This window comes from Diadema antillarum, unplaced genomic scaffold (assembly GCF_040938485.1).
Source record: "Diadema antillarum isolate AM-2024a unplaced genomic scaffold, OU_Dant_1.0 scf00000101, whole genome shotgun sequence".
Lineage (NCBI taxonomy): Eukaryota > Metazoa > Echinodermata > Echinoidea > Diadematoida > Diadematidae > Diadema > Diadema antillarum.
In genome coordinates this window covers 1,436,411-1,449,322 of record NW_027270990.1, presented here as the reverse complement: position 1 = coordinate 1,449,322, position 12,912 = coordinate 1,436,411, and the positions used below count along the sequence as shown (strand labels likewise).

The window sequence follows — 12,912 nt, the reverse complement described above, 5'->3', positions numbered from 1 at the left end:
ATGGGTTTGTAGTGGGGAATTCCCATCCATGGGAATTCCACAATACTCGCGGAGCCCTGGGGGCGTCTGTACACTGTACCACGAAACGCTGTGCACGTAGGATTTCGTCACATACTAGGCTGGTCTCTTCCCACCTCCCTGCTAGAACTAAGGCCTCTATAGAACATTACTGCAAGATTGCAATGTGTTGTAGCTCCGTGGTTGCAGGTTACGACACGAAGTCATAACCTCATTGGTTAAATGCCAAGCTTCTTTGAAAGACTATCGCACAAACTGTAAAGACCATCGCAAGCAAGTCAGAGCTCTGTGTGCAGCGAGAAGAATCTATATATCAGTTCAAAGCGATACGCAACATCAACTGTTTTAATCATGTAAGTATACCAAAATATAGATCTAACAGTAACATAGAGTGATATTGTGGCATTTGAATTGTTATCATTAGTCCTGTACGTCTAAACAGACGGTAAGACTTGTTACTGCCATTATGTTTCGGGTGATATATATTTTTCCTGTCTTCTGGAGGAGATATCAAAGTCAGCTAGGGGCTTTTGTTATTGCGAAATATGAAAATATGAAATTTCCTTTTTATAGCCCTACATTTATACTTGGATTTTATTTGCAGTGTCGAAATTCAGCATGGACAAGAAATTTGCAGCATTCATCTTCCTTCTCCTTATCACAGGGTAAGTTGGTATTGATTGATTGTTAGATTAATTGATTAATTGTGACTCTGCACCTCAAAACAAACAAAAAGTCGCCAGACATGAATTTTTAGTTAAGACCATATTCTGAAAGAACAGACTTTAAGCTTTAAACGATACATAACTCGAATCAAATGGACTCTCCTAACCTATCTAAATATTGGAAAGAAAGCACAAACTCAGGAAAAGCGTGAACTGAGAAAAGAGGCTCTATTGTACAGTGTCTACTTAACCGCTTAAACTTTACCAAACCGTGCAGGCTGTGCGATGAATGGGACAAAAAACAGGAAGTAAACCACGAGAGTAACAACAATGAAGGGATTATTAGATTAAACTGAAATTAAGAATGCCTCATTAACACATTCTGTCCATAATTAATGCCAATTTTCAAAGCAGTAGCACTATCCTTTCAAAAGTTATTAGAGTTGAAAGTGAAGAGTGTGGACAAAGTTTTTAAGAAATGAAAAAGGGATTCTAAAGACACACCTAATCACACTATTCTACCAAAAATGTTCGAGATAAACTACTAAAAAAAACACACTTTCCTGCCCGTTTTATGATACCAAATTTTAGCATAATATAAAAGAAGACCTGCTCTTTCAGAAAATATGAAAAAGTCAAGTTCGGCTAGGTTGACCCATTTCACTTATTTTCAGTCCTCACGCAAAATCAGTGTGTGCGACTTTATGTTCGTTTTGAGGTGCACGGTCACAATTGATTTTGTTATAAATAGATTCTAATCAATTTTAATTCTGTAGTCACACCTTTGCTAAGGAGGTCATTTTCATTTTTGTGGGCATTGGTTGGTTTGTTTGTTAAAATTAACTCAACTGATTTGGTTAAAATTTCAGGAAAAGTTGGAAATGGCTCAAAGAGTAGAGTGTAACTAAATGTTGATATACTAATCCGGATCACCGTCTACATCCATACTGTATTTATGTTTATTACCTCCGCCAAGGGAGGAGGTTATAGTTGGGGGCCTAAGGGCTCAAAATGGGTTGTTTGGTTCAAATTCTTCCAAAAACACCAAATTTGGCTCATAGGTCCCTTGTACGATACTCTTTCGATTTTTGATGGGCGCCAAGACTAAAAACCCTTGGGGCCGTCATATTGGTGAAATCCAATATGGCCGCCATCAGGGTTAAAGGTCAACTGCAGTTACAAATTGAACAGGTTGATTAATGTTATGAATCCCATGTGGAAGATTTTACGGGGTCAGAGAATGTGATTCTAAATATCATTTCTGCAATTCATGGTCACTTTCAAGATCAAATATGGGTCAAATCAGGCATTTTGTGCATTTTTCGAAATGGCGTATGTGAGCATTCAACTGCAATTCACTGGTACCCCTATTTTGTCCCATTTGTCATCTCTTTCATACTCCTTCAATGGTCAATTAGGGCCAAGAGCGGTTCCATTCCTCTACAATATTATCAATAATAATTATGACAAATAAATGAAAAAAATATATATTTAAGATATATATATATATATACACCTGTATATATATATACTATATAATTACATTGAAATCTTTGAGCACAGAAAACTGTCTTCCATCGGTTTCATTTTCTTTTCTCATTTTCTTTGCTCAAAGTTTTCACTATGTATCAATTGTTTCTGGTCAGTTTTTCCTTTCTTTGTTTATATATATATATACATGCTTAAATACGGCCGCCATCCTATTCCAAGGTGCCAAATCAGGGTGCAATGGCAAAGAGGGTAATAAACACGCCTAATCTTATTTTGTCTTCGTTTTTCCTTCTGACGAGATAGCTGGATAGCCCGTATGCTGGTCAGTTGTATACTTGGGGTGGACCACTTTACCGGTTTACGCACCTTGAGTTTTCCGATAACGGAATGCCGATTCGGGATCTTTTCATGTGTCTGGGTTTGTGATTCTTTCACACAAGGGACTTCCCCTTTTTATATCCAACTGATGAGGTGTAACGTGTTGTGCCTCTACTAGAGGGGACGGTATGACAACACACACCATTGCTAAGCTAGACTTGAGATAAGTGGGATTCCGGAACCCGCGCTGGAACACAAGTCTTTAGACCGCAAGCCATACGCTACCGACTGAGCCACCTCGTCACCTTTCATGGTCAATTATATAACTTTCCAGCTGGCAAGCGATATGATTCTCCTCCTGGTGAAATTGGTGTATGCCTGCTCTCACTTGACAAGACAGCGTCCGCTTCTTCAGTGAAGGAAGCAATGGCCGAAGCTTCCAGGGAATCGAGCTCCTCAGTCTAGGTCAGACCAGTATTCTAGGGGCAGTTAACTAAATTCGATCATTAAAGTCCTTTAATGGCAGTATCTTACAAGAGTAGGTGAAGACAATTCAGCTGAAGGTTTTTTATCTTTTTTTATTCTCGTTTTATCAAACGAAACCGTTTCTTTACTGAAAGGGCAAATGACTAGGGAAACTGAACACCAATTGATGTTCTATGGGATACTGATCCTGAAGAAAATAATCTTAACATTTTTGCGCTGCAACACTGTGCAGTCCTCTGACAAGTGATGGTGATGGCACCACTCAAATCTCAAATTATGATTGGAAGAGCATAGCGGCTTCCTGAAAATTAAGATTGAAAAATAAAGAACTGCCCTCATTTATCAGCGCACAGATATCCAAGAACAAATGGGACGGATAACTCATCCTGAGCACCTGATTCGAGACTGAAATATCCAACAGGAATTGTGATCTCACAACCCTTCAGCTTTCCAACAACTTAGGTGCGATCTACGCAAAGATATCCTTACAAAGGATGACATAATGTCTTCTGAAAGCATTTTCTGAAAACAACACAATCGCACGGATGAGCATAACATCACATTTCGGTATATAGTGTGCTTTTTTTTTAATCCCTTTGATCTGAGGGAGTTACGGGTGGGTCGTGGTATTGAAAAGATAAAGGCCTTTTCAGCTCTTTCCTGTACAGCGTACCTCTCTTCCAGAGCCCAACATCAGGCACTGACAGGATGCGACATTACTTCAGACTTGCTTTGATGTGGCATGGAAAATGCCTATAAGTAATATGGGTCAGCAAACCAGAACGCACTGACACATTAACTACTTTAATAATCGTGCTCATGTCCAGCAAGGACTGATGAGCAACAAGGTTTATGGGGCAGCCAGCGTCAACGAGGGTAGGCATCATCTCGTCATAACGTGGGAGCAGATCATCAGAAACCACCCTATCTGCTCAAGCGACGCTGTATCAACATTTTGAAGATGAGTGCTGCTGCAAGTGAGTTTCTACTGGAATCATGACAGCATGGGTCATGATGTGATCCCTGACTTCAGGGAGTGGAGTTGGAGGAAAGATTGCACAGGTACATGGCAATTACTAGTACTATCAGCCACTCTCCGCAATGCTTCAGTACCAAATTTCATTCTTCTGCACCACAGCTGTTTCAAGGCATGCATTGGGAGGTGGAAAACATGGAAATGGAAAAAAAATAATGAAATGAATGAATGAATGAATGAATGAATGAAGGTGAAAATGCACAATGTAGAGCAGGTGTCAGACGAGCCATGGTCAGTAGTTTGATATTGCTGCAAACTTAAAGTGGGGGGGGGGGGGGAGGGGGGATTGAGAGCCTATCTGACGGGAGGAAGACATTGTCGCAATGCCAGCGTCTAGAAGAAATATTTTCGCAGTCACAACTAACGCGATTTCTAGGGCGACGTCCAAGACGTCTTCAAACAAAGGGACAACTTATTTGCTTGGAAGTCACGGGGGTGTTGGCACGGCTTTTGCAGTCGCAGGGACTTATCAGAGATGTCTTTTCTCAGCAACTTCTCCCTTTCGTCGCCATTATGTTATTACGGTCTCCACAAGATGCGGGGACATCTCGAAGATGTTGCAGACAAATTTAGTCCCCACGACATGGCCACAGTGATGGAGACTTCCCAGAGACGTCTCGGAGACAAGCTGGAAGACGGAAATAGTCTCTGCAAAAATCGAAAATGTCCGATTCTCCTGCGAATCCTGGAGATTGGGCTCGTCTCCAGGAGACGTGCGTCGTAGAGATGTTGCGGAGAGTAGAGTTGCAACCTGTAGTCTTCAGACCAACGAGATACAACTTATAAAGTCTAGTGATATCATACCAATTTGCGTCCACTGTGGCACCTGTGAAATATAAAATTATATGCTTGTTCCCTACATGGCGTCACCAGTACCGTCATGTTCTCTGAACGGCATAGAATTTTAGCTGTGGAGGCGCATAACATTTCCTATAAGGACTTTAGAATCGAACTTTCTAACACAAGTTCGAAAATAGCAAATTGATGCCAACCTGATGTACTAAAAACTCTCTTATACACGACAGATTTTTATCTTTTTTCATCTAGATTAGGAGTGATCTTCATAATTATTATTCCATTGAATTTAAATCTGAATTATGAATATCTATTATAACTGAGGATCCCTGAACTGCAACAGAGAAATCAAAACACCTCTCTTTTTAGTGACAACGTCAAGGACGCTGGTAATATAGAGAGTACCCCCCCCCCCCTTATTGCTAAACTAATATATTAGGTAGCAATGTAATTCTATTTCTCATAAATGTTTTTATTGCATTCCTTGCAGATGAAGATGAAAATAATAATCCTATAATCAAATCTTGAAAACTTTTTGAAAGGGCATTACCCATAATTCTAACTAGCTCTTTTCGCTGTCATTAAAGCAAATGCAAATAAGAATTCCGCAAATATGACCAGTCGGTGAGGACATTTCCTCTTAGCGCCTATCGATATAATGTAAAAATAATTAATGGAATGATTGTGACATGAACTATGATATTCCATAGCTTTGGACAGAACCTCACTTAAAAGCTTGTGTAGCCATATTATAACAGGCCATAATTGAAATGATGCAGAAAAAAAAATTACCGTAAGTAATCATTAAAAATGAAATTGAAAGGTTACCAAGTCTTCAAATTTAATTGTGAAATAAGGATCTGAGTAAGATCCCTTAACCCTAATTACTCTCAGAAAGGGGTTGTTATTATACTTCATGAGTGTATACCTAATGTTTGAAATCTTAACACGAAAGCAGATATATTGATGTTACTCGTGAGAAAGCCCACCTCTCCCTCTCCCACAGCCCTCAACAACTGCAATTCTATTAGAAGGGCTGGCATTCCTCCTATATTGACTATAGGCAAGGCATTTTCTAAATTACCTATTGTGAATATAATGGTTTGACCCCAAATGACCTTTAGGGAGACCTTATAAGGAAAAGTTGACATCAGACCATAAAAACAACTTCAGAATCGAATTCCTTGACCCATAAAACCTCTAAAGCTGACTTTTCAAATTATTGTAACACTTTAAAGGTTTTTAATTGTTATACTGGCCTTTAAACGGTCTCCATTCGTTCTTCCCAAGAACTGTAAGGAACTGGAATTCCCTGTCGTCAGAAATTGTTTCAGCGCCATCTGTGGGATCATTTCGAAACCGTCTAACGGTTGATCACAGTGGCTAGTATTTTCGTCAAATTTTCTATGTGCTTGTAAATATCTGTAAATAAATTGTATTATAATGTAAATAGCACCAGTCTGCAAGAATCTTCAGTCTATTGAAGGAGGCAGACTTAATCAGAAGAAGAAGAAGAAACGTAGGTGGCCGCATTGGATTTTTGCAAATATGCCGCCCCGGAGGGCGCCCTTCACAAGAAATACGCCTTTTATCAGCCGTCGACAAATGCAATTCTATTACTAAGGCTGGCATTCCTGGAATATTGACCATGGGCAAGCCATTTTTTTCAATAAACTGTTATGAATACAATGGATTGACCCCTAAATGACCTTAAGATGACCTTACAAGAAAAAAATTGACTTCAGACCATAAAAACAACTTCAGATTCGAATTCCTTGACCCAGAAAACCTCTCAACCTGACTTTTTAAATGACTGTAACCCTTTTATGTTTTCAAATGCAAGTGGCCTTTAAACCTATATGGCGGCCATGTTGGATTTTTGCCAATATGGCCGCCCCAGAGGGCGCCCTTCTTGGCGCCCATCAAAAATCGAAATAGTATGGTTTTGGCTACATGTGTGCCAAATTTTGGTGCTTTCGGAAAATTTTGAACCAAAAATCCCTTGCGCCCCCATTATTATGTTTTCGTTACCGTTGGTTTGTGCGTTAGTTAGTTCGTTAGTTTGTCCGTGTGCAAAATAACTCAAAAAGTAGTTAACGGATTGGGATGAAACTTGCAAGAAAGGTTGAGAATGGCACGAGTACCAAACGATTAACTTTGTGGTAGTGATCCGAGAATTTTTGGAGATTTATGAAGGATTTTTGATATTTTGGTAGGTAGGGTCAATGAACTTGGGAGTTTAGGCTGCGCGTATTTGAGGTTTGCATGCGCGCACAAAAGTGCGTGCTCTAGTATCTGCTAGGGCGAGGCGCGCCGTGCAGCTGAGGGTTTATGACGTAGCAAAGGCTTCTATATTGGGAAATCGGGCGATTTTTCAGCATGTATACCTATGGGTGGAAATCACTGATCTCTATGGAAGAGCCTAAAGAACTTTACCCCAGTGGTGGAGAGGAGTAAAAACTCTTTGGGGAGAGCAAGAGCAAGCTCTGAGAGTGCTTTTCTAGTTATTATTATTATCATTGTAATCATTATTATTATTATTATTATCATTATTATTGTCATTATTATTGCTGTTATCATTATTATTATTAGTACACTGCAAAAAGAGTAGCGTTTGGATTTAACACCATGGGTGTTAAACCGAACACTGTTCAAGTGTCAATCCATAGAGGACCACACCGACAGGTGTGGAGAATAATATGTTGTGATGGTATGAAAAGTGTTCACCTGGCACGTGGTGGTGCTAATTTGACACTGCAGCTGGTGATATTTTTGACATTGCACTGGTGTTAATTCAACAATAACACTATACAATCATGGTGTTGATTTAATATTGCTGGTGTTAATGTAAATGGTATAACAACCGCCAAATGTTCAATAGGAGACCACATCAACTTATGTTACTGTGGTGTAAATGTTTTCATAACTTTTTTTTGTTTCATTTTTTAATCAAGTATTTCATCGGAAAGTTATCATTTGTCTTGGTGAAGTTTAAAATCAACAAGAAGAACAGTGACCAATTACCTATCTGGAAAAAAAAAAGGTTTTGTATTTTGAAGTGACACCCAAAGTGTTAATTTAACACCACAAATTAGCACCGGGATTTTACGACAATCTCAGTGTTTTATACACCCGACTTTTTGTAGTGTAGCGGTAGTAGGAGTAGTCTGTAGGAGTAGTAGTAGTAGTAGTAGTAGTAGTAGTAGTAGAAGTAGTAGTAGTAGTATGAATAAGCCATTTCACAGGTACAATCTGAACATGTGCGGATAAAGGTCATTGCAGTTTTTCTCTTGAATGGAGTGTTACTGAGATATTAAAAAAAATGGAACGTCTTTATGAAGACTATGTTATAAATATTAATTTATATGAACCAGGTGCATATTTGGAATGTACAGGTGAATGTGTATTCTTTTCAACCAAATCAACAAAAGACATTCATGCAGCACTTGCATGTAAATTACCACTTTCTGCTTGGCTGTGCTCAACTGCTCTTCAGATAGACTCTATATTCCATGTGTGGTTCAAGAGGTTATTGCATGCAGACTGGTGCTACCTGTGAGCTGGCTTATTTACGTCGTTATACGTTTTTCTTCTTTCTTGATTGATATTGGTCAATCATGAGCACAAGATGACGCGCTTGCTTTTGCTACCCTCAGTGCTATTGAGCTGTAGTTGGCCAGAATTTCGAGAGAAGTTACATGTACGACTGAGGCAGCGATAGCCCGTTGGCCGTGAGGGTATCTCTTGATCGTCAAGGAAGCTAATAATGATAATAATAATGATGATGACGACAATGATTACAATAGTAATAATGATAATGATAATAATGATAATAATGATAATAATAATGATAATAATAGTGAGGATTAGTATGAATGAAGGACTTTCATATAGGATGCAAATCACAATGTGGGAGGATGTGAGCTGCTTAGCAGACGCTTTGGGCTCTAAGAGTGCTTTTCTAGTTTAATTTTTTTAAATGTATTTCAATAGAGAAGAGGCCTGGAAGCCGTGACCGTGTGCATTATTTTGCGAATTTGTGAGGGTGTATGCTTCATTTGATCCGAACTTTGAAAAATGTCTTTTTGAAAGAGTCATCCAAACTTGTGTATAATTTTCCCCCTCCCGGGTTTGTTAATATTTTCATATTGATCAATTTAACGTACGTTTGCTTTTGATATTTTCTCTGCATTCATTTCCCTCAGGAATAACGCCCTCGAGTTCTCTGACATTATGTTCGGCGCTGCGGTCGGTGGTGCTGTGCTTCTTGGAGGGCCGGTAGCTTTAGGTGCAGTCGGCTTTACAGGTTCAGGTATCGCCGCTGGATCTACTGCTGCTAGCATGATGTCCGCAGCGGCCATGGTTAACGGGGGAGGGGTGGCTTCCATGGCTGCAGGCGGGGTGGTTGCTGCCTGTCAGTCGGCTGGAGCTGTCGGGGCTGTCTCCGCCAGTACAGCCGCTGCAGCAGGGGCTGGAGCTGCCGGACTTCGAGCGGTGACCAGGGACTAATCCTAATATTGGGCTTTTCCACCCATAGTAACCCTCGCCAAGGAACTACTATCCCATAAGGCTTTCCAACGCATTTTTTTTCAGACAAAATGTCTATCAATAGTTACGATGAATCTCATTATGTCGGTTTTGATTATAAGATAAAATCAAAATGCTTAATTTTATTTGTTTGAGTCCATTGTTGCTTCCAAATCATCAATCGTTGCGTAGCACTAAGTATAGGCCTGATATAGATATACTGTTAAAGAGGCTGGCTATATAGACAAGACACATCTTCACTCCATGAATGCTTGATACAGACTGCCCCTGTATGGGCTTCTAAATGAAACCCACAGGACCTGGTTTTGCTATTTGAATGGCAGGCACTGTATTCATTCAGCTGGACCTTGAGAGAAAACGGGTGTATTACATGGAAATAAACAGACCTTGAACTTGAAACTTGTTTGGCCTGACTTGTCTCTCCAATCGCTGATCCGGGTCTATTATGCCAGTATTTGTTTTAGTCTTTAACACACATACACACACACTGCGCCTTTTCATGACGTTTCTATAACAGATTTTTATATGGCGCTATACTAATGATGTGGATCATCATCATCCTCATCATACGTACATTTATCCATTTTGCACATAGACACACACTGCACATACTGTTACGCACACAGTATATTAAATCATTATTGTGAGATATGACAAGTAATATAAACTATATCATATATAATTATATATAACATGTGTGTATGGTCTTGTGTGTGTGTGTGTGTGTATGTGTGTGTAGCAGCGACCCCTACTGCCTGACAATTACTCCACAGCAAAGAAAGACGTGAAACCCACGGTGGCCGTCATCGTGCTCCCAACGAGGTCATGGAGGTAATGAAGATTATGTATACATATATTATATAATACACAAGTAGTATACATGTACCTGGATGCACCTCGTGGAGTTGTGGAGCTCCACAGCTCGTTAATATTAATGAGCTGAATTCATGAATATGTACTTACATGTATTTATGTAAATATAGGCCCTATATAAATTATGTATGAGCTGAAGAGCTGTGGAGAGTAACTCTTGCAACGGATTGTATGGCTAGTGTTTAATGTATGTTATGGAGTCGTGTATTTTTGCACGTTATACCATACAATTATTACGGTATTATGCAAATGCGTATGACAGCAACGTATAACGAATTAAGCATTATCAGTAGTGAATTGTAGAGCTCCAAGATGACCTAGCATATGAATATTAATGAGTGGATTTCATGAATATGTATTAATATGCATTTATGTTAACATTGTATGAATTATGTATAAGCTGTGGAGCTATGGATCTGTGGAGATGTGGAGAGTGACTCTTGCAACGGATTGTATGGCTTGTATGGAGCGCATGTGGGGTTGTGTATATTGCACGTAAGGTCGATGCGAATATAATTATACAAATGCATATGACAGTATACATACGAAGAAATAAGCATTATCAATATTTATTATTTATGAGCTTAATTCATGAATATGTATGAATATGCATATATGTCAATATTATGAATTATGTTTGAGCTGTGAAGCTGTGGAGAGTGACTTTAAATTTGTAACCGATTGTATGGCTTGTGTGGAGTGTATGATGTGAAGTCGTGTGATTTTGCACGATATGGAAGGGTATTTGATATCAGTACATGATGTATGTGCAAATGTGTATATGATGTAATGTATGACCTGGAGATGATTAGCGTGTGAATAGGCATGACAGTAACGTATGGGATTAAGCACTTTTGATAGTGAATTGTGGAGCTATGGAGAGTTAGACTTTTTTGTTGTTGTTGCTGCTGAAATGGATTATGCATGGCTATATAGTGTGGAGTGTATGTTGTCATTGAGTCGTATACTTTTACACGATGATACGGATAGTTGATACGAGTATTTAAATGCGTATATGACAGTAACGTATATAAGATTAAACATTACCAATAGCAAATTATGCATGGAGCAGCGGAGCTCCAAGATGACCTAGCGTATGAATTTGAATGAGCTGAGAAGTATGAATATGTATATGCAAATACATATGTGATATGTATGATTGTAAGATTAGGCATCATCAGTAGGGAATTGTGGAGCTGTGGAGAGGGAGACTCCTGACGTGAATTAATGGTAATGGTGGAGTTAGATTGTAGAGTCGCATGTTTGCACGATAATACATACGGAAATTTGATATCATTACATTATTATGTGTAAACACGATGTAGGATCATAAAATAATTATCACGTACCCGCCGAGTAGCGGAGTCGTGGAACAGTGGAGTTCCAGAGATGCTGTATGATGCATGAATGTTTTTACCTTGACATCTAATGAACTTCGGGGCAAGGCCTATGTGGAGTTTATGGTGTGGTGGAGCTGTGCGCGTTTGCAGATATCATGGAAATCTTATATGACTTTGCATGACGTAATATCATTACGGTGTGAGTACCTGGCATCAAAAGTCAGAATGAATTAGGACAGTAATATTCCTCTTTTCATCATTTCATCGTTTCATCACTTTATCGCTTTATCATTTTATCATTTCATCGTGTAATCATTTCGTCGTTTCATTATTTCATTACTTCATCGTGTTCATCGTTTCATCGTACGAGATTTAAGTCAGTTTTCTACACAATGTTGGAAAAGCAAACATGTAGACACACAAACTCATTTGCATTATTTACAAGTGCGAAGTAACAGATTGTAGTGTTTTGTGCGATAATATTGCGGAGTCGTATGTTTTGCACGATACTACGGAAATGTGATATCGTTACAGGCATAATTATGTGTAAATGAGTAAACAAGTTGATAGTAAGATAATGATTGAGTGCCCAATGAGCAATAGAGTTCCAAGGTGCTGTATTATGATGCATGAACGAGTGCTCATAAAGATACGACTAAGACGTGTGAGTTCTCTTTCGTGGTCAAGGCATTTTGCATGAAACCAATGAATCCTATACGCATAGTGTGGAAGTGGCGCTTTCGGATGATACGGAAATCTAAGAACTAATAGCATTGAAAACAGAATACGCGAGAAAAAAAAAAACCCAAGGAAGTAAACAATTGGTGTAATCTACGTTTCGATATTAATTTTTCCCATGTTCATGATAAATCTCTTACTCTTTTACAAGGGAAGTCGCACGTAGCTTCTACAGTTTATTACAACGTATCTTGTAATATCGTGTAATCCTTTTGATGTACAAAAAGATATTTCACAACAGCATTTTACATCACACTGCAGTGGCGTATCTAGGGGGGGGGGGGTGGGGCAAGGGGGACACGTGCCCCGGGCGCCACTCCTTGGGGGCGCAAAAAACGAAGAAAAAAAACGAAAAAAAAAGAAGAAGAAAAAGAAAAAAACGCAGAAGAAGAAAAAAGAAAAAAGAAAAGAAGGAGAGAAAAAAAAAACTCGCCCGGAAAGGGGGGGGGGGGGGGGGGAAGAGAATGGTGGGGGGGGGGAGCAGAAAAACAAATCAAACAAGATAAAAACAAAACATGATGATGACGCGGACAAAATGACAATGTTTATTGTGTTTACACAAGAATTCCATGTTCTGTCAGCTGAAATACAAAAATTTTCGGCT

At 39.2% G+C, this 12,912-nt stretch overlaps 1 protein-coding gene across 1 annotated transcript; it reads left to right on the top strand.

The window, feature by feature from the left end:
- The first annotated feature begins 254 nt into the window (after positions 1 to 254).
- Positions 255 to 9,318, top strand: LOC139718913 (uncharacterized). The gene is made up of 3 exons (XM_071630362.1): positions 255 to 371; positions 623 to 683; positions 9,015 to 9,318. The coding sequence occupies exons 2-3, from the start codon at positions 637 to 639 to the stop codon at positions 9,316 to 9,318; spliced, it is 351 nt and encodes a 116-aa protein (XP_071486463.1). The 5' UTR covers positions 255 to 371; positions 623 to 636.
- The last annotated feature ends 3,594 nt before the right edge of the window (positions 9,319 to 12,912 follow it).

What these genes read in the sequence shown, in the direction of transcription:
- LOC139718913 (XM_071630362.1), top strand. Translation starts at nt 637, where the DNA reads ATGGACAAGAAATTTGCAGCATTCATCTTCCTTCTCCTTATCACAGG. An exon ending in TTCCTTCTCCTTATCACAGG is followed by an intron (nt 684 to 9,014) that starts GTAAGTTGGTAT and finishes CATTTCCCTCAG; the next exon opens with GAATAACGCCCTCGAGTTCT.